The 25,136-nt window shown below is 38.7% G+C and overlaps 1 protein-coding gene across 3 annotated transcripts in view; it reads right to left on the bottom strand.

The window, feature by feature from the left end:
* Positions 1-493: 493 nt before the first annotated feature.
* ZBTB1 (zinc finger and BTB domain containing 1) overlaps positions 494-25,136 on the bottom strand; it is a 28,776-nt gene continuing 4,133 nt past the window's right edge. The window contains exons 2-3 of one of the 3 annotated variants that reach the window (XR_008417224.1): positions 3,938-11,476; positions 494-2,424 (exon numbers count right to left, since the gene is read on the bottom strand). Coding sequence is in view for 2 of the 3 variants with exons in the window: in XM_019451573.2 (XP_019307118.2) it covers positions 9,317-11,458 (2,142 nt within the window). In the remaining variant the exon portion in view is untranslated. Of the gene's footprint in view, positions 2,425-3,937; positions 11,477-24,580; positions 25,059-25,136 lie in introns of those variants that run through there. The other 2 variants (XM_019451575.2, XM_019451573.2) reach the window with 2 other exon arrangements.

Below are 25,136 nucleotides of genomic sequence, written 5' to 3'. Positions count from 1 at the left end.
GAGTTGGACGCTCAACCGACCAAGCCACCCAGGCACCCCTGTTATTCCTTTTTATATTATGAGGAAACCTAATTGATTTTTTGCCATCTGTGTTTTCCATAAGATAGTATGTTTACCATAAGATAGTACTTTTCTAATCATTCTATATAAAATAATCCAGGATTTGGCAATAAGAACTTTTTGTAGTTTTGCTTTGCATGCTTTTTTTTTTTTTTTTTTTTTTAAGATTTTAAGTAATCTCTACCTGCAACCTGGGGCTCTAACTCACAACCTTGAGCTCAAGAGTCGCATGCTCTACAGACTGAGCCAGCCCGGTGTCCCTGCTTTGTGCACTTCTTAAGCTGCTCAGGAACACAATAATTAGCTGTCTCCGATATTTTATTATTTTTGTATTAGGGAATGGATGGGGTTGATAATAATTTTTCAGACAAGTAATTCTGTAAAAGAGCCAGGTTGAAGAAATACTGTATAAATAAAAGTAATATACAGACAGTTTAACTTCTGAACATAGAGGAGGAAATTTTATTAGGTAAAAGCAACGGATTAAGATATGTAACAAAAATTTTCCATGTAACTCAGTAACTCCATTTCATACTAACATACAGAAAATAATCACATTATAGAATGCATTTATATCACTTGTAATTATTGTAATTCATTACAGTTATAGTTTAGTACAGTCAAAATTTAAGCCATGTTTCTTTTCTAAATCTACTTCTACAGTCATTATTTGTTGAGTCTCTACTGTATCGCTCTGGCACCTTTAATTACAGGTAATCTTTTATCTTGTCTGTTTCCTACTTGTTATAAGTCTGCAGGTTCATATGCTTCCCAAGAGATTAGCTATAGTTTTTTACTTTGTTTTTGTTTTTTAGAATCTAACACTTGTCTAAACTTATTTCTCTTAAAGCAGTTGAATTCGTATGAACTCGAAGTCTTTATTTCTCCTATCCCTTCAGGCCCCTATACCCACTACCACATTCTAATTAACTTTCATTCTAATTAATTTTATCTAAGTTTTTGTTAGTCTAATTATTAGAAGGAATATTCAAGTTTTCATCCCACTTTATAGCTAGAGATTTTAAATGACTTAACTTTTGCATATACTATTATATATACTCTAAGTTAGATTTCTTTGTGTAATTCTTTACTAAAACATTTGAAGAAATAGGCATAAAAGCAAAATAAGCATTTCTGGAAATATATAACATCAGGATATTGCATAAGAAACAATAATAATAAATAATGAATTGGATAGACAGTTAAACAAAAATAAAACTATGAGTATCTCACAATAAGGAAATAGTATGGCTGTAAGATTCATATGGTTAAGAAACGTGTGTATGAGCATATATATATATATATATATATATATATATATATATATAAAACAAAGTATTTGAAGCCAGGTTAAAATCTCCTCAAACATTTCATTTCCCGGTGAAAGGTGTTTTGTTTTGTTTTTTTTTCAAACACATCAATCGTTTCACTCAATACTTAGTTAAATTTTATCTTGAAATTTGAAAGCTGAGAAATATGGTATTATATGTTAATACTGAGAATAAATATTTAACAGAAACTCATTCTACCTTATTAGGTTATATTGCTAAATTCAGAAGAAAATAATGTGTCTTAAGATACATTCTTTTTGTTGTCTGTGATTTATGAAAATCTACTATTGAAGTAATAACCACTTTGGTTTTCCTTTGAGTTAACAGGCTTAAAGGGAGCTTCATTAATATTAATAATCAAGTTTGTGACGAGTATATACAGTGAAAAAGGAGGAAGGGCAAATGTTACATTACAACGAGTAAAAAGTAGATTATCTTTTCTTGTTAAAAAATTGGTCTCATTGTTTTTTTCTCTGTACCGACATCTCTTTATTTACACTCTAAACTGTAGATTTTGGAGTGTAATTTTTTTAATTGTCTAACTACATTTCATAATATGTAAACTGTGATTGAGATTATTTTAATTTTAGGATTATATGTGTTTACACAGATACGTTATTATCTCTTTCTAATATATTTATAGTAGCCTAGCAACCCCTTTTATTTTAGAAGGGACCATGGAAGATAATTAGCATATAAAGTCTCATTTTAGTGTAGCTTTAACCACTGATGCCATATGAATATTCTGTTACTTTAGCAGATTTTCCACAAATACTAGGAGAGTCACCGTGAATCAATTTTGTCACAGCAAAGTGATTCCAAAGTGATCTTTACTGAGTTTTCTTGGATCCTTGAAACTGGAACCTTTGGGATTGATGAGGTTTGTCAGGAAGACAGAAAAGATGGTGTCACTTCAGATCTGATATTCCTGGGTCTGGACTTAAAGATTATCTGTTGAAGATTGATTCTTCCCCATGTCCTCTCCAAATTCAGATCTCACTTCTCCAGAGGTTTAGAAGGCCCTATTTCACCACTGCCACACAGAAAAAGACAAAACTCAAGAAAAATAATATTACAAGTTGACTGCTCTACAAGATACAACATAATTCTTAGGTCAGAATTTCATGGCTTGGGGTACTAGGCCAGCATAATATTACGAGAACAAAGAATGGAAGCAAAAGCATAGTTCCTGGGACTTAAATTTATTTAATTTCTTCCTTAATGTAACTCATTGAACCCTTCAAATACAAGGTGTTCTTATTACTAATACAATTCTTCAACTTTAGGGGCACCTTTTTTCTTGTGATTTAAGCTAGAATGGGTAGGACACACACAACATGAAGAGTAAGAGGTCAGCCAGGTAGAGGAAAGTAGGGAGAAAGGAAGCAGTTAAGAGTTCTTTCTTCATTCAAATCAAATAATTTTACAATGTGCTTTAACCTTTTTTTTTAAAGTTTATTTATGTAAGTAAATTCTACACCCAAGGCGGGATTCGAACTCACGACTCCGACATCAAGCACCACATGCTGTACTGACTGAGCCAGCCAGGTGCCACGCGATGCATTTTAACTTGTTAATGGCAAATCTCTGATTGGAAGATCTATCTAACAAATTTAAAAGTTCATGTTCTCTTTACTGAGTGCCTTCAGCCATCACACTGACATTGTTTTCTTCAAATATTAAATGTTGCACACTCTGCAAACAAAAATAAAGTACACACATGAACGCTGAGAAGGAGCTTTCCTTCAAATTCCTCAGTTCACAACTCTCCTAAACTGCCTCAGTGATTCTGGGTAGAATTGTATTTTTTGCAACAATGCTTTACCCTATTTTTTTTTTTAAAAAAAGAGATTGTCTCTTAAAATATTTTCTCCCACATCAGGGAATGCATAAGCATTTGAAAGAAAAGATGGCCTTCATAATCTGGATGGAATTCTATTTCTGTCATCCAAAAATGAGCTTTGCTGATTCTGACTGGTATTAAGTACAATAAAAACAACACAGTAACTTCTGAAATAAAGCTTAAGTGGGGGCTTCCTAGGCTGTCCTCTTTAAACCATTCCTTTCCCACACAGGTAAGTACAGAGAGTCATGCAAGTTTTCTCACATAAAATTGTTAATATTCCTGATTCTGAAAGGAAATGTCTTTTACATATTTGTCATCCCCCGGCCTGAGAGTTTCCTGTGACGTCTTACTTGGTCACAATGATGATGAGTATATTGATACATTCGATTCAGAGCCAAGTACTGCACTACAATGTTTACACCACCTTTTTTGTCAACAAATGAGTAACGTAATGAGAAATTCTAATGGCTTCCTGCCCCCTAGTGATCTGTGGTAGATTTTGATAGAAAGGATGAACAATTCTGTCACTACCAATGGACCTCAATGATTTGGTTCTCCTGGATATAAGGAAACGATTTAAGCTTCTTAATGACAAAGTCAACTAAGCACCTGAATATAAATACGTAAGCGGCAATAAACTGGTTCAAAACTAGCATGTTTACAAGCTATTATCATTTAGTTTGTATTTACCAGTACTCACAGACATAAAAGGCCTTGCATTTTAAATCCTTGCATCTTTGCTTCTTGCCAGCATATAAATTTATAAGTAGCTACATTTCATCTGGTTTTAGTATAAGACTCTTCTGATCTGTTACCAAGTAGTATGTGCTTGAGTTTGCTAGAAGGCAATGAAAGTGGGCCACCTGAGTAATTATAAAGGCATCATCCATGAGTCTTCACCATCTTATTCTCTTCACTCAAAAAATAACATTTGGCAGATGGTAGAAAGACCATTAAAGTAGTACATTTAATACAGTAGTAGTAAAACCTATTGTATAGCTTTTAGAAATCAGGCAATAGATGTTATCAAGTTAAAATCAGATTAGATTGGGAGGGGGATGGTTTCACTTAAACCATTAACTGTTCTTTTTTTTTTTTTTTTTTAAGCTTGCTGCTAGGTTAGCGTGCAAAAACAGCTGTTGTTTCCTGAAACTGTCTTTCATTTCTTTTATGAGTAAGACTGTGTTTATAAGTTTACACTAATATTTTTGGTAAATTGAACTATAAAGAGAATAACCAACTTTTGATTTTAGGCCAACTTACATCACTCTGTAATCAAACCAATCACAATATGCCAATTAAGAATTTTGTTTTTTAGCCAAAGACATGAAAATTTTCTTATCCACATCATCTGTTAAGGCAAAAAGAGGACACTAGTTATTCTGGGGTCCTGGCTTTTCTTGGGAATACTTTCAAATGGCTGGAATTATTCAACTCATCAGTCTCATAACCAATAAAATGGTGACTGCTTGGAGATGAAAACATAAAGGTCAGGAATAGGGAAAGTAGAAGGGGAAAAAGTTACAGTAGAAGTACAGAAGTGGAATTCAAATTAAATTTTACTTGGGCACTTACAATGGGTCTTCCCAAATGGCTGATTATACCACTAAAGGTTTAAGTTTAAATAAAGGAAAATTAAAACATGTCAATAGTCAGGATTTATTTCTAAAACATCACTCTGAATGTGACCCATTCAAATAAAAAGTTTCGTGTCCAACTGATATGTTTCCACATTATTCAATGCATTCATTAGGTACCTTACCAGGCACAGCAGATCACAGATGCAACATGGAGCACAGAGTTTCATAGGAGCTTTATCACACGTGTTCCTAGGCTGAAAAGGGCCTCCTTTGTACTTCTTGGTAGGTGAGGTATGTGGCTGAGTGGTTAAGTACAGGCATGTAGAAATCAAATAGGTCTAGGCTCAATTCTAGCTCTTGTGGTTAATTTCTGTGTGATCTTGGGAAAAATACTCAAGTCTCTGTGAACCTCAGTGCCCCATCTGGAAAATCGAAAGAATACTTACCTCATAAGGCTGTGAGGCTTAATTAAAATTGTGCACGTAAAGCACTTGGCGGAGCATAAAGAGCGTTAAGTAAATGGATGCCAGGATTACTAAGGGAGAGCTCTAGGATGGATGGATCAAGGGCTTCCTAATCTGGGCGGCATCTTCATGCTCTTAAACACCCAACAGCACCCTACTTGCTTCACTTTGCTGGCATGCATCCTGTCATCCCGTTCCCTACACCTCAAATATCAAGGAGATGGGGGGCATTCCCCAAGGATATGTCCCCACAGAGCTTTTTGGCACCCTGGGGGACTAGGCATTGTACTGCTACGCTGCCTGAGGAACGCTGGCATTTATCACAGACAAACATTGGTTACAAAGGAGGTGGGGCCCGGTGAGGAAAGATGAGGAACTGATCAAGTAGATTCATGGAAAACAAATTAATTTTAACTCACAAAACCCATTAAAAATCAAGAAACACGCCACACTTCTTTACTCCCAACAACGTGTACCGATACACATTTGGGTTTTCTTTTGGTTGGTACTCATTCACCTTTTTGTTAACAATGACAAGTTTTATGTTTACTTTAACTGTTAAACTGATTATGAGGGGGGATTTTTCCAGAGATCTAGTATATATGGAAGTTCCTTAACTTGTGGTATAGAGGAACAAGTATTGTTTAACCAGGGAGAAAGTTGCCAACCGTCACTAGCTTCTCTTCCTACTTTTTTAGAATAGAAAACTGAGTATATTATCTCAAGCATTTAGGCATATCCTTGGCATGTTCACAGCAATTGTTTCACTAGGCATTTTATAGCTGTAATTATTTTAATGTATCAGTATTATTTTAACCTACCAAAGTACTTCAATCTCTACTCTCACCTAAGACAATCCCAAATGTTTATATTTTATTCAACTCCTACATCTCGTTCGTGTTTTTGTTTTCAACTACAGCACTTAAATACGATTTTTCACATCAGTCTATTAGTTTTCCTTTTGATTGGTGCTCTGACTGCCCTAGCAAAGTTTGTCCTTATTTTAATTCTTTTAGTTCTATAACTAGCCCCTAGAATCCCTGTTCTTTCTTCTAAGTTTTGTCCACATTCGAACCTCATACATTAAACTAGCCTTGTACCATTTTACGCCATGAGAGTCATTTGCCTCAATAGTTTTACTTTAAAAATATGGGTGAGATTAAGTCAGATTTCTGAGTCCTACTGCACTGCCACCCTGTTGTGCTTCGTTAATCTGAGATTCTTAGTGGTGCTTATTACAGAATTATAAACATCCAAGTTGTCACCGTAACCGGTGACAAGCTTTGATAGGCACGGACTCAATTTCTCTAAGATTTCTTGCTGAAGAACAAAGCCCTTTAAAAGCAAGACTCTGTTATGAGACACAAGATTCCACAGATTATCTGTCTAGATTTTCCCTTCATTTTTGGATTCGGAGCCTAATTACATAAGTTGTAAAAGGCAGGAGGAGAAGGTAGCTTCCACAACCTCGATTCATTGCCTTCACAGCACGGAGGGCAAGAAGCAATAGCAAGGAGTTACAGCTCTGTAACCCCAGGAAAGGAAGGAAGTCAGAGGAAACTGGGTTGGAGAGAGGTGTCAGCCATTTTTCATTCCCCTTAACTGTAAGAGGCAAGTAGCTTTTAAATGTACTCTCTGCCTTAATGAGGAAAATTTGTACATTATACCCACAGGAGCCTGTGCTGCCCTATAGCTGGTTCCAAAACAAAACAAAAGTTGTTCTGAGTAATATGGAACTGGAAGGACACATGGTGAGGTGGGGCTTCGAGAAACCATAAACTTCTCAGTTATGTAAAGTTAGACATTATGTTCAATGTTTATATATTTGCTTGCAAATTGTTGGCTGTCGGTCCATGTCAAAACATTAAATTAACGCTCCCTTTTCCTAATGGAATAGACAATCCTTTTTTACAGCACGGGAGTATTTAGAAACCACCCTATTCTTTAATGGTGGGAAGCCACTGCAATCGATATTGGTGAAGATCATGGAAAAAAGTGATTCCCCCTAAAAATTATGTTCACTGAGATACTCTATCAATAGTTTGGAAATTTGTTGAGTTTATCTTATCTCGTTACGCAACCCTCTGACGGTCTCTGGGTTTGTTACAGAGCTTTTATCAGGTTCTTATCAGTAATATATACACCATATTTCAAGTGGCACTCCAGATTTAATTCCTTGATAAACTACTGTGTCCAAGACTCAGCTGAATCACTTTTCCTGCTTTTTCTGCTATGTGGCTTTAAAAAAAAAAAAAAAAATTCCTAACTTCCTGTTTATCTATTAGTGTATTTCCCCCGTCTCTATTTCCCATTATTTTAATACCACATGCCACCTGCACTGTCCCTCTTCTTACTTATCCTATTCTTACTTGTATCCCCACAAATCTCCGAGCTCACACTGTGCTCCAGTACTTCCTTCTCTTTCAGCTAGATCTGTGTTAGTCAGTGTCTCAATTCTCTTGGCAATTTTTCCTCGTATGCAAATTGTATAGAAAAATAGGACTTGCATAGCTTAAAAATCTGATGTAAGCAAAAAGAGCAATGCTGTTAAGTTACTGTGCATAATTACAGAATTATATGTTTAAATACAGACGTCACTTAAAATCCCTTGCGTTATGAGAAGGGTATGACAATGCAAGTAATTCACATTAAAAGGCATTCTATTCGGTAGATGTGGTTATTGGTGTGTCGGCTGTGCCAGTGTTTTAATTCCCATGTAATTCAATGTAGACCCTGTGCCAGCAACAACTAACAATGATACTCCTTTAACTAAAAATGATAAGCTATTTCTACTTATATGCTCTGTGATTATTTTATAGTCCTCAAATTTTGCAGTCCTTTACAGAAAAAAATAGTAATAAAGCATGGCGATAAACTGCAATTTGCCACAACACATTTCCTCCAAATCTTAGTATAAAACACAAGACATTTTTTTGCACACTCTACTTTTATAGAACAACCAGGTTTGTAATTGATTTCTTTATTTTATTTGATTTATCAATATACATGGCAGCTTTCTCAAATCTCAAAGTTAAGTTCCAAAAGTATGTAATTTTAAAGATGAAAAATCATTTTCCTTTAGATGTCATATTCCTAGAGAGCTATTAAAGTTTATTTATAAACAAAAATAATTGATAAACTAATACACTTTAGAAATCAGAATATTTTAAATTATTTTAAATGAATACAAGATATGTCTTTTTAATTAACTATCATAGTTAAATTTAATATCACAAAACAAAATGACATGTCCCCACTAATTTCTCAAGTGGGGTAAAGTCATTGGATTTTACACTTAATATAAGTTTTAAATGTGATTATTAAATGATAATATTTTATCAATTATAGGAAATATTCATTTATAGGAATTTCCTTAGGTCCATCAATCTTTTTAGGCCAAGTTTGAGCCCATGTCAACCTTCAAGTTTAGAGTCAATGCACCTAGCCTGCCTAACAAGCATGTCAATTAAAGAATATGGATTTCATTGATAAAAAAAAAAGGGGGGGAATAAACAGTAGCTAAATCACTGTTCAACTTACAAAAAAAAAAAAAAAAAGCTAATAGCAAATGAGATAGTTTCCAAGAATTACTTTAAAAAGTTTTTTTAAATAAACACAAATGGCCAATGATGTTGGATTTAAAATTTCACAGGATAACCTCACAAAAAAAAAAAAAAAAAAAAAAAAAAACCCACATAGAAATAGTAAAGTCATCACCTTATGATAAAAAAACTAAAGTTTAATAGTCATTGAAGGGGTAACAACCACTTGTAGTCTACATTGAAAAGTAATTTTAACCATAGCTAAAACAAACTAAAATCAAAGAATTCTATGAAGAAATAACAAAAATGATAAACATTTAATAACATCTAAAATGTAGATACTTAAGATCCTAAACAAAAATATTAAAGGTAAAAGGGCCTTGAGATCTTTCTCCAACAATTCATCTTATAAAATCAATTTCTAAATAGCTCATATCCTTTGCTTTGGTGTTTTGTCTGCTATCAACTAAACGTGAGTACGGTAGAAAATCACTTATGTTCTTTTCAAATGCTTGGCATTATAATGTGATCTCATATCTTTCCTCAAATTAAATTTGGCTCCACATATTCCACATGTATACAGATGAACATCCATGTGCTGTTCCAACTGTTCATTATTTGGGAATATCTGAAAGCAGACCTGGCATATAGTCTCACCGGCAGATAAATGAGAAATCATATGCCGCACATGGTCATGTTTTCTGAAGTTTCCTTGATCACAAATGGAACAGACATACCTGGCCATGCCTTTGTGCATATCATTGTGCAGTCGCAACTGACGCTCTCTTAAAAACTGCTTTCCGCATGTCTGACAGACAAACTGTTTTTCCTTGGTGTGAACAGTGTAGTGTTCTCTTAAGTGGCACCGCTGATAAAATCCTTTTCCACACAGATTACAGAAATGCTTTCGTCTGTGATCTCTCTCGTTTTCTTCCATGATGGCACTCTTAAACACATCTTGGTCTAGGCAGCTAGACATATGTTCAACCACTAGGTTCTCAGTTTCAAAACGCTGGCCACAATTCGGACATCGGAAAGGACAGGCAGAGTGTTTAAATAACTGCTTTTTTTGGATACTGTTTATCTGGAAATGATTGTCCCTGAAATCATCCAACATTTCAACAAACATATCTCTTATTTCTGACTGCTCATCAGGATTCTCTTCCATGTCCATTTTCTCCTCGGCATTTCCTAAGCCATTCATTGTCAGATCTTGGGGTTCTCCACATCTCTGCGCGTGTTCCTGAAGCTGTCTGCCCTTAACAAGGATCTGTCCGCATTTACCACACGCACAGATATTTTCAATGTGTTTGGCTAAGTAATGGGATGACAGGTCCTCCTCGGTGATTGTGAGTCCGCACAGCTCACAAGACGCATTTTCGGTATCCTCTTGTACCGGACTGCTGTTGTTAGGGGGCCTCATACTTTCTAAACCTCCTTTTTCTTCAGCACTTATTGACATCCGAGGTTTTAGAGTTTTCCTACCACTTTTTTTAATACCGATCTCTTCTTCAACATAGTATCTATAAAATGGCTCTTCAGGTTCATCTTCTAATTCGTCGTTGTCAGTGGATTCGTTACAGTCTTTATCAGTAACTTTAATGATGTTAAAGTCTTTCAGTTCGTCTGTAGGAATATCTTCTGGCTCCATCTTGATAATGATTCTTTTCCTTTCGGCAGCTCTGCTTTTTTCTTCGCCGGCTAGCTCAGACTCCACGGTGCTACTTTTTCTGCTTCCAGGGGTTGAAGTCGAATCCTCGGCCGCCTGGCTCGGGTCTCCTCGGTATTTGTCCGTCTGCGTAGAAAATGTTTTAGAAGAATCCTTTTCGCCAAACTCAGCTTTGATATTACTGTCTTTTCCATCTCTAAGATCCACTATTCTGTGGTAGGATCTTGTGTTTTGGTACGAATGTCTGTTAGTACAGGTTAGCACATGCTCATCTAATAACTTTTCACAGCTAAAGCCAAATCCACAGCTGTCACAGGTAAAACTCCGTCCAAAGCGTCGTGACACGCGTTCTTTTGGAGTAGATAATTTGGACACCGAACTTTTTTTACAGACATCAAACAGTGGTTCCGGAAAATTTCCTAACTGTAAAGACTCTTCATCGGGCTCTCTGTTATGTGGTGTATTTACGGTTGAACTGGGTTCTGCACACCACCTATTGGCCTCACTGCCATTTCTAGCCACTGTGTCTTCGTACATTCTTACCCCAAAGATCATTTTGCTGTTCTGTTTGCTAGAAGCAGAAGATGAACACTTGGAACTGGAACAATCTGCATCCTGTATGTCTTCTAAGCAGTCAGGAACATTGTACAGCTGTAGATAGTTCATTGCCACTTTAAACTGCTCAAAACTAGAGGGAGCAGTCATGATTTTGCCTAAATACATAAACTGCAGAATGAGATCAAAACACTCGGCGCTAATTTTCATGTTGCTGAGATTCAGTTGCGCAGTACTGTGCTGATGGTTCATGAAAAACATTCTAAAATAGGAGCTACAGGCAGCCAGAACTGCTTTGTGTGCTTGGAAGTAAATGTCATCGATTGCAATACAACAGTCACAGAGAAAACCCCATTCCCTTTGGTTGTTTAGCTGCTGAAGGACGTAGCTGCTGTGGCTGGGCTTTGCCATCTTCTATTAATTAGAGACCTATGTAAAACAAAAATAGTAAAGTCAGACGAGGTATCTTTAGAAAGCACCTGAAGGGTAATTTTGATCACACTTTGTGACTTGTGTGACTTTGCTATTATAACAAAGGTATACATAGTTTTCCATTCCAGTGTAGGAAAACTCAATAATATATACCTGAATGCTTTTTTAAATTTGAAGATGAAGATAGCCATTTATTCAAGCTTCCCACTTTGATTTTAAGAAGCACAATGGGGGCACCTGGGTGGCTCAGTCGGATGAGCATCTGACTCTTGATTTTGGCTCAGGTCATTATCTCATGGTTCGTGGGATCGAAGCCCTCAGCGCGGAGCCTGCTTGGGATTCTCTCTCTCTCTCTCTCTCTCTCTCTCTCTCTCTGGCCCTTCCCCACTCACATGCTCGTGCTCTGTCTCTCTCAAAATAAATATTTTGTTAAAAAAGGAAACCCAAGCTAAGGTATCAAAAACAAAAACCATCACTTTGGTTTCCTCAAACTATGTTGGGAATAACATTTACTAGATTTGAAAGGAAAAAGTTTAAAAGTACCTGACGGATACAAACAATGAAAGTAAATAAAATAACAACTTAAACTGAAAGTTCATAAACTAAACTACAGAGTATTAAAAACTTAGGTAACGGGTATTAAGGAATCACTGCTCATATTTAAGTGTGTTGAATGTATTTTGGTTGTGTTAAAAGAGTCCCTATCTTTTAAATAAACACGCTAACGTATTTATAGATGACGTGATGTACCCTAAACTACGCTTGAAAAAAATCCAGTGAGGTGGGTGGGGGGGCTATAGGTGATACAAAATTGGCCATTTATTGGCCATTTATTTTTGTAGGTTAAAAAAAATTTTTTTTTAAATATTTATTTATTATTGAGAGACAGAGACAGAGCATGAGTGGGAGAGGGGCAGAGAGAAGAGGAGACACAGAATCTGAGGCAGGCTCCAGACTCTGAGCTGTCAGCACAGAGCTTGATGGGGGGCTTGAACTCATGGACAGCGAGATCATGACCTGAGCCGAAGTTGGATGCTCAACTGACTGAGCCACCCAGGCCCCCCCCCACTATAAATATTATTAATGTAGTGAGTCGACCTTGGGTAAAGGAGAGAAAAACATTAAAAGCACTAGAAGCCCTATCCATTATATTATAAAACTAAAATAAGATCCAATTTTAGCCTCAATTTTTTTTTTTAATGGGGGCGGGGAGTTGGGGGGGAGCGGAGAGTGCACACAAGCAGGGGAGCGGAGCGGGGCAGAGGGAGAGAAAGAGAAACTTAAGAAGGCTCCAAGCTCAGTGCAGAGCCTGACAGGAGGGCTCAATCCCATGACTGTGAGATCATGACCTGGGCCGAAATCAAGAGTCGGACGCTCAATCCATAGCCTCAATTTTTAATCTGTATACATAAACTTCACTATCTTCTACTTAAAAACAAGTTCCTATACAACCTGAGCATAAAAAGAACATTTAACAAGCTGTTCAGAGACATTAAATGTTCACTCTCCAGTCCCCAAACCCTTCAATCCTTGCAATGGTAATTAAGAGGTATCTACAGTTTATTTCCACTTGCTTTTTATCTGTTCTTCACAGATCATATCTCGATCACATACCCCTTTTCCCCACTACCTAAAGACCCATCCCTCCTCCTTCTTCCTGTTCTTCCTGCCTAATGACACAGAGTTGCTTAGTCAGGGATATGCATCTAGTGAGTCTAGTAAAAAGACGGTGGCTTGGGGCGCCTGGGTGGCTCAGTCGGTTAAGCGGCCGACTTCGGCTCAGGTCATGATCTCGCGGTCCGTGAGTTCGAGCCCCGCATCGGGCTCTGTGCTGACAGCTCAGAGCCTGGAGCCTGTTTCAGATTCTGTGTCTCCCTCTCTCTGACCCTCCCCCGTTCATGCTCTGTCTCTCTCTGTCTCAAAAATAAATAAACGTTAAAAAAAATTAAAAAAAAAAAAAAAAAAAAGACGGTGGCTTATCATGAGGACTAGCGCCTTCTTAAAATTGCAACCATTGTACTTTTTTGTAAGCCAAATCAAGCATGTCAATAGGCACAATATTTCAACCTTCTATAAGTCAGGTATCTATAACCAATGAGGAAGCATGCTTAGTATGTACCTAAATACAAAAAGGAATATATGCACAAAGATATCCATCAACATGTTATTTATAATTTGAAATGTCTGGTAGTAAGGGAGTTGCAAGTGAACCCAGGTAAATCTACTACCTAAAATTAAAATTCACTGTCGTGTGGCCTTTAAAAATTAAATTAATGAACGAAGACTGTAGGAGAAAATGAGTAAGTTTCCAGGATGGAAAGTCAAGTAAATAAACAAAGGATATGAAATTTGTAACAATAACAATTATATAAAACAAATCCAAAAACAATCTCTTATTCAAAGGGTGAGAAACAACACACACACACACACACACACACACACACACACACACATGTTGACCCCAAGCCCATTTTTTATAGGATGAGTTTTTTTTTGTAAAGAAGCTTTAACTTTATTGAACTCACAGCTTCTTAGACTTATTTATTTATTTTTATTTTTTAATTTAAAGTCAAGCTAGTTAACATATAGCATAGTACTGGTTTCAGGAGTAGAATTTAATGATTCATTATTTACACTTAACACCCAGTGCTCATCCCAACAAGTGCCCTCCTTAATGCTCATCGCCCATTTAGCCCATCCCCCTACCCACCACACCTCCACCAACCTTCAGTTTGTTCTCTCTCTATTTTTTTATTTAAATCCAAGTTAGCTACATATAGTGTAACAATGATTTCAGGAAGAGAATTTAGTGATTCATCACCTACATATAACGCCCAGTGCTCATCCCAACAAGTGCCCTCCTCAATGCCCATCACCCATATTGCACACCCCCATCAACCCTCAGTTTGTTCTGTGTATTTAAGGGTCTTTTATGGCTTGTCTCCCTCTATGTTTTTATCTTATTTTTGCTTCCCTGTGTTCCCCATGTTCATCTATTGTGTTTCTTAAATTCCACATATGAATGAAATCATATAATTGTCTTCTCTGACTTATTCCACTTAGCGTAATATAGTCTAATTCCATCCGCATTGTTGCAAATGACAAGATTTCCTTCTTTTTGATTGCCAAGTTATATTCCATTGTGTGTGTGTGTGTGTGTGTATACACACCCTATATGTATACACACAATATATATTTATTATATATATATATATATATATATATATATATATATATATATATGCCACATCTTCTTTATCCATTCATCAGTCCATGGACATTTGGGCTCTTTCCATACTTTGGCTATTGTCGATAGTGCTGCTCTAAACATTGGGGTGCATGTGCCCCTTCGAATCAGCAATCCTGTATCCTTTGGATAAATACCTAGTGGTGCAATTGCTGGGTCGTAGGGTAGTTCTATTTTTAATTTTTTTGAGGAAAGTCCATACTGTTTTCCAGAGTGGCAGCACCATAGGATGAGATTTCTAGGTCTATAGTCATTTTGTAGGATTCATAGAGAACTTTAATGAAAAATAAAGAGAAAGGGGCAGAAGGATAGATGTTATCTCAAAACAAATCTCCTAATAAGAGTTGTTAAAAAATGAAACAAACTCTTCCGGATGATAACGAATGCCCTGCACAGAAGAGGGATGAAATGTCGATGAGGACGGGACGGGACAGGACGGTACAAGGAAAAGAACACAGGCTCTGCGTCAGAGAGAGCTGAGTTCCAATCTAGCTTCGCCGCCTTTGGTAACTTATTTACCCTCACTGGCCCCAAATTTCCCGAACTTTCAAAGTGGGGATAATACGTCAAATAACATATCACATACAAGGATTCATAGAAACAATGTGTAAAGTTCTTGATGGGTGATAACTAACGGAAGTAACACGGCAGTGGTGGTGGTGGTCATGCATATTCTAAGTAGCAGGAGCTAAGTTTGACTAGTCAGCTAACCTTAAGGTTTCCTTCCAAACAGTAGTCTAGTAGGAGGAACGCCAGCAGTTAATCTGTGAAGACGTGCAGGTTTTTCATATCCTGTGCTTAATATAATGACATAAAGACATTAGGGGCACCTGGGTGGCTCCCTTGGTTAAGCGTCCGACTCTTGATTTCGGCCCAGGTCAGGATCTGATGGTTCGTGGGGTTGAGCTCGGCATTGGGCTCTGCCCTGAGAGCGAGGAGCCTGCTTAGGATTCTCTCTCTGCACCCCCTGCCCCCCCCCCCCCCCCGCCGCGCCTTCCCTGCTTGTGCTCTCTTTTCCTCTAAATAAATAAATAAATAAACTTAAAAAAAAAAAAAAAAGAGCTGAAAAGTTCCAAGACCTCTTCTAATCTAAATGGAAAGCAGGTTTTTGTTTTTTTTTTTAATTCTTTTTAAATGTTTATTTATTTTTGAGAGAGAGACAGACCATGAGCAGGTGAGGGTCAGAGAGGGAGACACGGAATCCAAAGCAGGCTCCAGGCTCTGAGCTGGCAGCACAGAGCCCGACGTGGGGCTCGAACCCAAGAACCGTGAGATCATGACCTGAGCAGAAGTCGGACGCTCAACCGACTGAGCCACCCAGGCGCCCCTAAATGGAAAGCAGTTTTACGGCCAGCAACCAAAACTGTTGCAAGTACATCCAAGACCAATATGATGGGCACCTCTCCAGAGAAAATCAGATTCAGTGAAGTTAGTAAAAATGCATCTGTGTTAATATAAACACTACACTAGAACAAGAGCACCAACAGCATTTGAACGCACATTTGTCAATGCAACAAATATTCCTTGAGTGCTCTGGGGCACCAGGCACTATATAAAGTACTGAGAATCGGCAATAGCACAGGTATTCTGCAATCTCAGGGATACATTGTTGAGAATTTTGGCTTTTTCTACACTAGTGACTTCAACACGTATTCAGTAAAGTACCTTCTCTATGGAAGAGAGCATCATGCTCTTGTGGAGAGAACACAGGACTCTGGGTCAGAAAGGCATGGGTATGAACCCCACTGTCTTCACTTCACATTCCTACCTTCCCCTCAGAGAGCTCAAGGCCAAACAAAATTCATGCTAAGACTACAGTTTCTAGGCTGACCTAGAATTGTAGTTTCATCAATATTATTATGCAAATATCCACATTCTGAGTAAAACTAACTTTAAAAAGTAGAGTAACTTTAAAAAAAAATTTTAGAGAGAGAGAGAGAGACAGAGACAGCATGAGTGGGGGAGGGGTAGAGAGAGAGGGAGAGAGAGAGAGAGAATCCCGAGCAGGCTCTGCCCTGTCAGCACAGAGCCTGATGGAGGGCTCGAACCCACGAACCATGAGATCATGACCTGAGCCAAAACGAAGAGTCGGATGCTTAACAAACTGAGCCACCCAGGCACCCCAAAAGTAGAGTAACTTTTAATAACAATCCTTCACATATTAGTACCCATAACTTTGTTCTTATTACACCTCACTTATTACACAGAAAAGCTTTGAGAAGGCTTAATAACACCAACAAAACAACACCAAAAAACAAAAAAACAAAAAAAGAAGAGAGGTGGGGCATGGAATCTGGGGTGAAGGATCTAAATTCTTGTGAGACTTTTAGCTTGTTATCTATCTCTTGAGAATACTTTTTGCATTAAAAATTTAAAAACTCATTCACTTATTCTTTTAATTTTCTTATGTTTATTCATTTTTGAGACAGAGGGAGAGAGAGCGGGGGAGAGGCAAAGAGAGAGGGAGACAGAGGACCTGAAGCAGGCTCCATGCTGACAGCAGAGAGCCTCATGTGGGGCTTGAACTCACAAACCGCAAAATCATGACCTGAGCCAAAGCTGGATGCTTAACCGACTGAGCCACCCAGGTGCCCTGATTTTTTTTTTTTTTTTGAGACAGAGAGAGAAAGTGAGCAGGGGAGAGGGGCAGAGAGAGAGAGAGAGAGAGAGAGAGGGAGAATCTCCAGCAGTCTCCATGCTCAGCATGGAGCCCAACACGAGACTCAATCCCATGACCCTGGGATCATGACCTGAGCCAAAATCAAGAGTCAGACCCTCAATTGAATGACCCACCCAGGCACCCCCTTTTTGAAAATATTTTTTTACATTCATTTACAGTAAATTTAATTCATTAAAAACAATTTTATTCAAATTCCAAAATAAGTTTTCTCCTTTCGGTTTTTTTGATATTAATAATGCTACTAAAACTTAGTTAACTTTATATTATAGTAAAGCTTGCAAACGTTTTAAATAAAAGGATTGCTTATATCTTAGCTGTTCTTATTTTTATTTATTTTTGTAAGTTTTAATTTTAATTCCAGTATAGTTAGCATACAGTGTAATATTAGTTTCAGGTGTACAATGTAGTGACTCAATATTCCATACATCACCCAATGCTCATCACAAGTGCACTCCTTAATCCCCATCACCTATCACTCATCCCCCCCATCCGCCTCCCTTCTGGTAACGTTTGTTCTCTATAATTGACAGTCTGTTTCTTGGTTTGTGTGTCTTTCCCCCCCTGCCCTTTTCCCACTTGTGTTGTTTCTTAAATGCCACATATAAATAAAATCATATGGTATTTGTCTTTCTCTGACTTATTTTGCTTAGCATTATACTCTCTAGCTCCATCCACATCATTGCAAATGGCAAGAGTTCATTCTTTATGGCTGAATACTATTCCTTTGTGTATATATACCACATCGCCTTCATCCATTGATCAATCAATGGATACTTGGGCTGCCCCATATCTTGGCTATTGTCAATAATGCTGCTATAAACTTGGGGGTTCATGAATCATTTTGAATTAGTGTTTTTATTTTGTGTGTGTAAATATCCAGTGATGTGATTACTGGATTATAGGGTAGTTCAGTTTTTAACATTTTGAGGAACCTCCATCTGTCTTCCACAGTGGCTGCACCAATTTGCATTCCCATCAACAGTGCAAGAGCGTTTAGCTCTTCTTGCCTTTATAACTGAATCTGTGATTGCTTATATTATATACTAGCTATATCACTAGTGAAACAAATTTATTACAGCTAGAAGTCAAGGGCTGGGACTGAGAGCACAACTTCAAATGTGATCCAAAGTCAAGAGTTCTAAGCCAGATGGAGATCTGTGTGCATGCAGTTCTCCAGGAAAAGAAAGAAGTTAGGTGATGCGACACATTTTACGCTGGATTTTAAAATTTTTAGTTTGAAAGTTTCATCTCAAATTCAAAAACAGCCACCAAGCACAGTAAGCATATTAATTTAGATATTCACAGATTTTTAGAGTTTACAGACTTCTAATCTGATCCAACATTCTTATTTCATAGAACAGCAAAGATCTCTGACTGTTAAACAGTATATCAAGGGGACAGTTAACTGTGGTAAAGTAGGTACTAGGATTAGGATTACAGAACAAGGACATATGACCACTCAAAGGGGTACGAACCACTCGTAAAGGGCACTAAGTGCCCTTCTGCAAAGAACACTCAGCAAGGACTGGGCATGAGTCCCTCACACAGGATTTACTGGCCAGGCACTCTTGCACAACAAGTGACTACCCACATCTGAACTCCATCTGTAATGTTGTTTTAGCTGTATACGTGCATCTAGTCTTACCTAGTAGACGTGTCCCCTAAATTATACTGTGCAAGCTATTTCAGTAAATTTCTCACTGACATAGGAAGGTATCAGAAATACTTTTCCTTCATCATTAAATCTCTTAAACTGGGAAAAAAGTTTTGCCGAAAGTTTCTTTTGCTTCCGCCTTAGTCATGTGATAACTGAAGACCCTATAAATAAGCATATAAACTGAATGAAGGGGCACCTGGGTGGCTCAGTCAGTTAAGGGTCCGACTCTTGGTTTCGGCTCAGGTCACGATCTCAATCTTGTGAGACTGAGTCCCACATTGAGCTCCGCACTGGGCGTGGAGACTGCGTAAGATTCTCTCTCTCCCTCTGCCTCCCCCTCACTCTTGCTTGCTCCTGCTCTCTCTCCGCCTCCCCCAAAATTAATTAATTAAAAAAATAAAGTGATTGAAAAAGTCACTTAATTTTGGAGCGACTCCTTCTGTAAAGCAAATCATCTTTTTGTAATGTGTGCCATAGGCCACGGAGGCCTCCCCGGGGACAGCGTGCATTGCCTCAGTGAGAATCTGCAGCAGAGTCTGGCATCAGACTCTCGATTCAGTGCCCCCATCTCTCAACTACTAACAATTACCTCTGGATCTCAAAGGTCATTTAGGTATATACATTCATTTCCTCATACCTATTTCCGTGTCTTCTATGATTGGATATATCTATAGGGATTTACTTTGAGGGTTATAGACTATCCTTTTAAAAATCCTGAAATGAAATGAAAAGGGCTCTCTCATGTTAATAAAGCAGGGTATCAAGAGTGTATTGAACATCTACGACATTCCTAACATTGCATAACGCATCGAGGTAAAGGGTGGAAAAGGAGGGTCAACATAGAACTAATTACAAATGAGGGGTTAAATTTTAAAACAAGAAACAATTTGAGAATAATTACTAAATCAAACTGAATAAAGTTCAGCAAGAGTTGGAGGGGGGAATAAAAGCATGATTGTACTACGACAGCGGGCGTTAGGAAAGGTGGAAGCTTTGAGTGAGGACCTGATGAGTGAGTAGAACAGAGAAAAATAGAGAATAAGATGAGAGGCATTGCAGGCATCTGCACAAGGGTGGATGTAAATAATTGGAGAGGGATACAGAGCAGCACACACGAAAGCATGAAGATGTAATGGGACGGAAGACAGGCACACTTCACCAAACTGGCAAATGGAGGTTTTGAAGGTACAGTGAATGACAAGTGTAACACAACAACGATAGGAATAGCCAACACTTGCTAAGCGCTCCTATCGATGGTCAGGCTCTAGTCTAAGAGTGTGTGTGTGTGTGTGCACAACGTTATATAACTTCTGTAAGGCCACAGAGGACCTGGTGAGATGAGAACACAGGCAATGTGACTCTTGAGCCTGAGATCGTGGCCTCTATGATTTTGCCACCTGTAAAAAATAAGGTCACCCTGGTGAAATCCTTTCTTGGAATACCATTTTCCAGGGTATAGAGTCCAATCTCTAAATTTAAACTGAATGAAGTTCTTTAGGTTTTCTTGAAATTTCCAGGCAGAACCAGTTTTGTAGATGCTCGCAAAGGTAAAAAGTTTCACTTCAAGGCACTTACATGACAGACACGATCAAGTTTAGACAATTTTATTCACTTTTTAGAACAGGCATTCTGGCTGGCTATTAGACTGTAAATTCAGTACTTAGCACAGGAAGTTCTGAAATTGTAACTGGGTTATGTTCCAAAACTTTATTTTTAAGTTAGTTCTTTGGAACTTGAAACACATATTCCCATAGAAACAATGCTATAAATGGTGAGTCAGTTCTGTGTTCACACCCTAAAGTCTTTTAAAACCCTAATGGCGCTTTACATTAGTCCCAACAGTGCCAGAGCATGACTTTTATCATTTACACTAACAGAGGTACCATACAGCAATGCCCACTACACTGAACCCGAAAGGCTAAGGATGAGACTTCAAGGCTCTCATGCTCCCTGTGCCCAGCACACACGTCCCACATAGTTGGTACTTAATGCATGCTTGGTAAATGAAAGTATTAAGTAAGAGCCCAGGAAGCAGACACCAATAGGTTGGGATACCCACTCTACCACTTATTTAGCTATGAGGAAACACCTTTACCTCTCTAAACCTGCTTTTCTCATCTATAGAATAGGGATAATCATACTCCTTACGGGATTCTCATACAAATTAGAGACCAGGGGCGCCTGCGTGGCTTCAGTCGGTCAAGCGAAGTGACCGACTTCGGCTCATGTCATGATCTGATGGTCCGTGAGTTCGAGCCCCACACTGGGCTCTGTGCTGACAGCTCGGGGGCTGGGGCCTGCTTCAGATTCTGTGTCTCCCTCTCTCTCTCTGCCCTTCCCCCGCTCATGCTCTGCCTCTCTCAAAAATAAATAAACTTAAAAAAAATTTGTTTTAAATAAATCAGAGATGACAATTTCTTCTTGTCTTTTCAGTCAGGCACAGAACAATTTTTCTTAAGTATTAATGTCATCATTGTGAACACACTTCATAGAATTTTACAAAGCGATCACGTTCAACCTGATGCTTTACACATGAGAAAGCAAAGTGAGGCCCTAAGAGGTTAAGAGACATACTCAAGATCACCTCCAGTTGTAGTGGCTGACAGCAAAGGTCCCCATCTCCTCAATCCTGGTCCAGCGCTCTTCCTACTGTTCTGCAACCCTGAGTGCAACACCAACTACCTCTCTGCCCTATGCTCTGCATCAGTTGTGTTTTGCTAAAACACAGCTGTTCAAACTGGCAAGGGTTGTTTGCACCTACACAAAATGGCCTCAAACTGTTGTGCTTTTGGAGGTTGTGGTTTGCTGGCTGGTTAGTATTCTGTCTTGCTTGTCAAGCCAACAGCTATCACTTCTAAAACGGGTGCTGATCTCCTGCTGCCCACCATTGCAACCCGTTAGGGGTTAAGAAATTAGACAAAAACTCATTGAAACTGAATCTACATAATTTAATTTTCTGAGAGGACCTAAGGGAAATGTTCTGTAAGATAAGGGTTTAGTTCCTGCACTTTGTTTCATCTGTTTTATTTTTTAATGTTTTTACTTATTTTTGAGAGAAATAGAGTGCAAGTGGGTGAGGGGCAGAGAGAGGGAGACACAGAATCCGAAGCAGGCTCCAGGCTCTGAGCTGTCAGCACAGAGCCCGACATGGGGTTTGAACTCATGAACCGTGAGATCATGACCTGATGTTTCATCTATTTTGATTGCTCATAGGCAACAAATTGCCATTACTCTTGTTTCTGGCCAGGGCACTGGATAAGTGAGGTAGCCAACCAACTAACTTCTGAGTAAGTGAGTTGTTCCTAGGTCTAGGAAATAAATTTGTCCACACAGAAAGCAAAGGGAACATAGTGGCTTCTGGAATACTTCTCTCTCCCTCCAGAAGTAGAAGAGGAAAAGTATTTACTCCAGGCCATCTCTACATTTTGATCTGTTCATCTTAAAGAGGCAACATGGCATCTTCCGACCACTAGAGGGCACTGTGTGAACAACAGGCTTCTCAGCAAAAGGCAGCTTTTACCAGGAAGTCACTTTTTTGCACGTGGCATTGGTATTCTTGGTAATTTTAGGGTTCATTTTTTAGAACTTATATCTGTACCTCTGTGACTTTGGGGACCCACCTAAATCTGCCCCTCCCCCTTGTATTCTCTGTCTCAGCAGGCACTGCCATGCACCAATCACCCAGGCTACTTGCCAGTCACCTGGGACTTCTCCCACCCTTAACAGTCAACTGTCGAATCTCACCAATTTTCTGTTTCTCAAATCTACTCCTCTATTCCATCCCTACCTTCCCTGCCCTCCTGAGGTCTCTGTCATCACTCCTGAGTTATTACAACAAACGATTCATAAAGAACACAAATCGTACCATCTATGCCTTCCTTCACATATCCTCAGGCTAAAAAGTAAAAAACTCCTTAGCGAAGCATACTGAGCCGTCCATGCCCACCCATCTAGTCTTATGTTTGGCTACTTCTTGCTTCAAACTCCATTCTCAAGCAGCACAAAACTGCTTGTCCCCCCACTCCTCTTGAATGTATTTCTTACCTTCATTTTTACTCATGCTGATTGATTGGTTCTTCTGCCTGAACCTCCCACATATCTAACAGTGTATCACCTCCTCCAGAAAGCCTTCTGTAACACCTCCCTCTCCCGCTATTTTAGGTTTTGATATTACTCTGTATCATCTCCTTATTTTGCACTTATTACGCTATGTTTTAATCATCAGAACAGCAACATAAAGTAGGTGTTAAAAAGCACAGACTAACCAGATCGCCTGGGTCCAAATTCCGGCTCTGCCACTTATTAGGTGTGTGACCTTGAACATGTCCGTAAGCAATCTGTACCTCAATTCTCTCATCTGAGAAGGGATGATAATCCTTCCTAGTGTTTAGAGTTATCACAAGGCAGTGGCTGTCACAGAGTAAATGCTAAATAAGAACTGGCTACCGCAGTTATCTGTGCGTCGGTCGGAAGGTCTCCCCACTAGATTGGGAGGAGCAACCTGAAGACAAGGCCGTTAGCTTGTTTCTGTGCAACACAGTAAGTATTCACTAAGTGCTGCTGAATGAGCAGCAAGAGAGGCAGTTCTAGAACAATGGGAAGTACTGGCCGGGCTTCCTCCCCCCTGCAGATCCACCCAACTTTTCAAACTGTATTGTCTCCAATTTTTCCACTTATAACCCCATTTTTCTTGTTTAAGTCCAACCAAAACCCTGAAAGGTTCACTCTTATCTAATTAAAAGTCCATGAAATGAAACCAATAAAAAAAGTATCATAAAAACTATGTTCATTCTAAGAAGCTTAACTCCCTTTTTAAGCATTAAATCTATTTAAGCTTTAAGATTCCCCTTCATCCCAAAGGACCTACCACAGCAAAGGCCTTCGTGCTTTCATATATGTGATTCCCTTTGCTTAGAACCTTTTTGATGTCCACTCACTCTTTTGGGAATTTTTTTCCTGATCCTAGGGTAATGCAAAATGCAGATGCCCTCTGTTCTAAAACAGCCCCTATCTACAACTATAGGATGCTGTGTCCAACACACTCTCTTGGCAGGGATTACAATTACAATTATATAATTTTGTTTTGCTGTAAGCTCGAGATCAAGGCATTGTCTTCGTCATCACTGTATCCCGAGCCCTAAGGATTGCCTGGCATTTAGTTAATATTCGATCAGTCTTGATTGAATATGTTGAAGAAGGTAAATTTCATTTTGCCTATCAATTTGTGGTTGTTGTTGTTAGTAATTTCTTCAATGTTGTTGTTGTTGTTAGTGATTTCTACAATCATGGGGCTTAAACTCATGACCTGGAGATCAAGAGTCACATGCTCCATGAACTGAACCAGCCAGGTGTCCAATTTTTTGTATTATTTCAGTCATGGCAGCATTTATATAGTGGTCAAAAATTTACAAAGCAATTTCCCATACATCATACAACTGATTCTCACAACAATCCTGAGATAGGTATTGTTATTATCCTCATTTTCTGAATGTTAATGGTTGATATTCAGGTGCTCACCTTGTAAGTAGGATGTGGGACTCAAACTCTGAACTCTTGCTTCGGGGCCCTAAGTTTCAGCTTTTATAAACCAGACAACACTCGGGGCGCCTGGGTGGCTCTGGTGGTTGAGCGACCGACTTCAGCTCCGTTCATGATCTTGCAGTTTGTGAGTTTGAGCCCCGCGTCGGGCTCTGTGCTGACAGCTCAGGGCCTGGAGCCTACTTCAGATTCTATGCCTCTCCCTCTCTCTACCCTTCCCCTGCTCACATTCTGTCTCTCTGTCTCTCAATAATAAATAAATGCTAAAAAAAATTTTTTTTAATAAATAAACCAGACAACACTCTCTCCATGGCAATGACTATTAACTGAAGTGCCCCTTTGGAACATGCTAAGCCTCCCAGTCACCCACTCTCACATAGCCCCACATTGTAGGCAGAACGCCGTGCCCCTTCCGCATCTCCTCTTCCATCTGCTGACTCCCACCGTCCATCAGAGCAACCCCCCCCCCCCCAAAACTAAAGACATACAGTGGGGATGGAGCTCTTTAGTTAGCTCTAAAAGGGATTATGTGTAT

This window comes from Panthera pardus, unplaced genomic scaffold (assembly GCF_024362965.1).
Source record: "Panthera pardus isolate Hobbes unplaced genomic scaffold, ASM2436296v1 HiC_scaffold_24, whole genome shotgun sequence".
Taxonomy (NCBI): Eukaryota; Metazoa; Chordata; class Mammalia; order Carnivora; family Felidae; genus Panthera; species Panthera pardus.
This window is presented reverse-complemented; position numbering and strand designations above follow the sequence as displayed.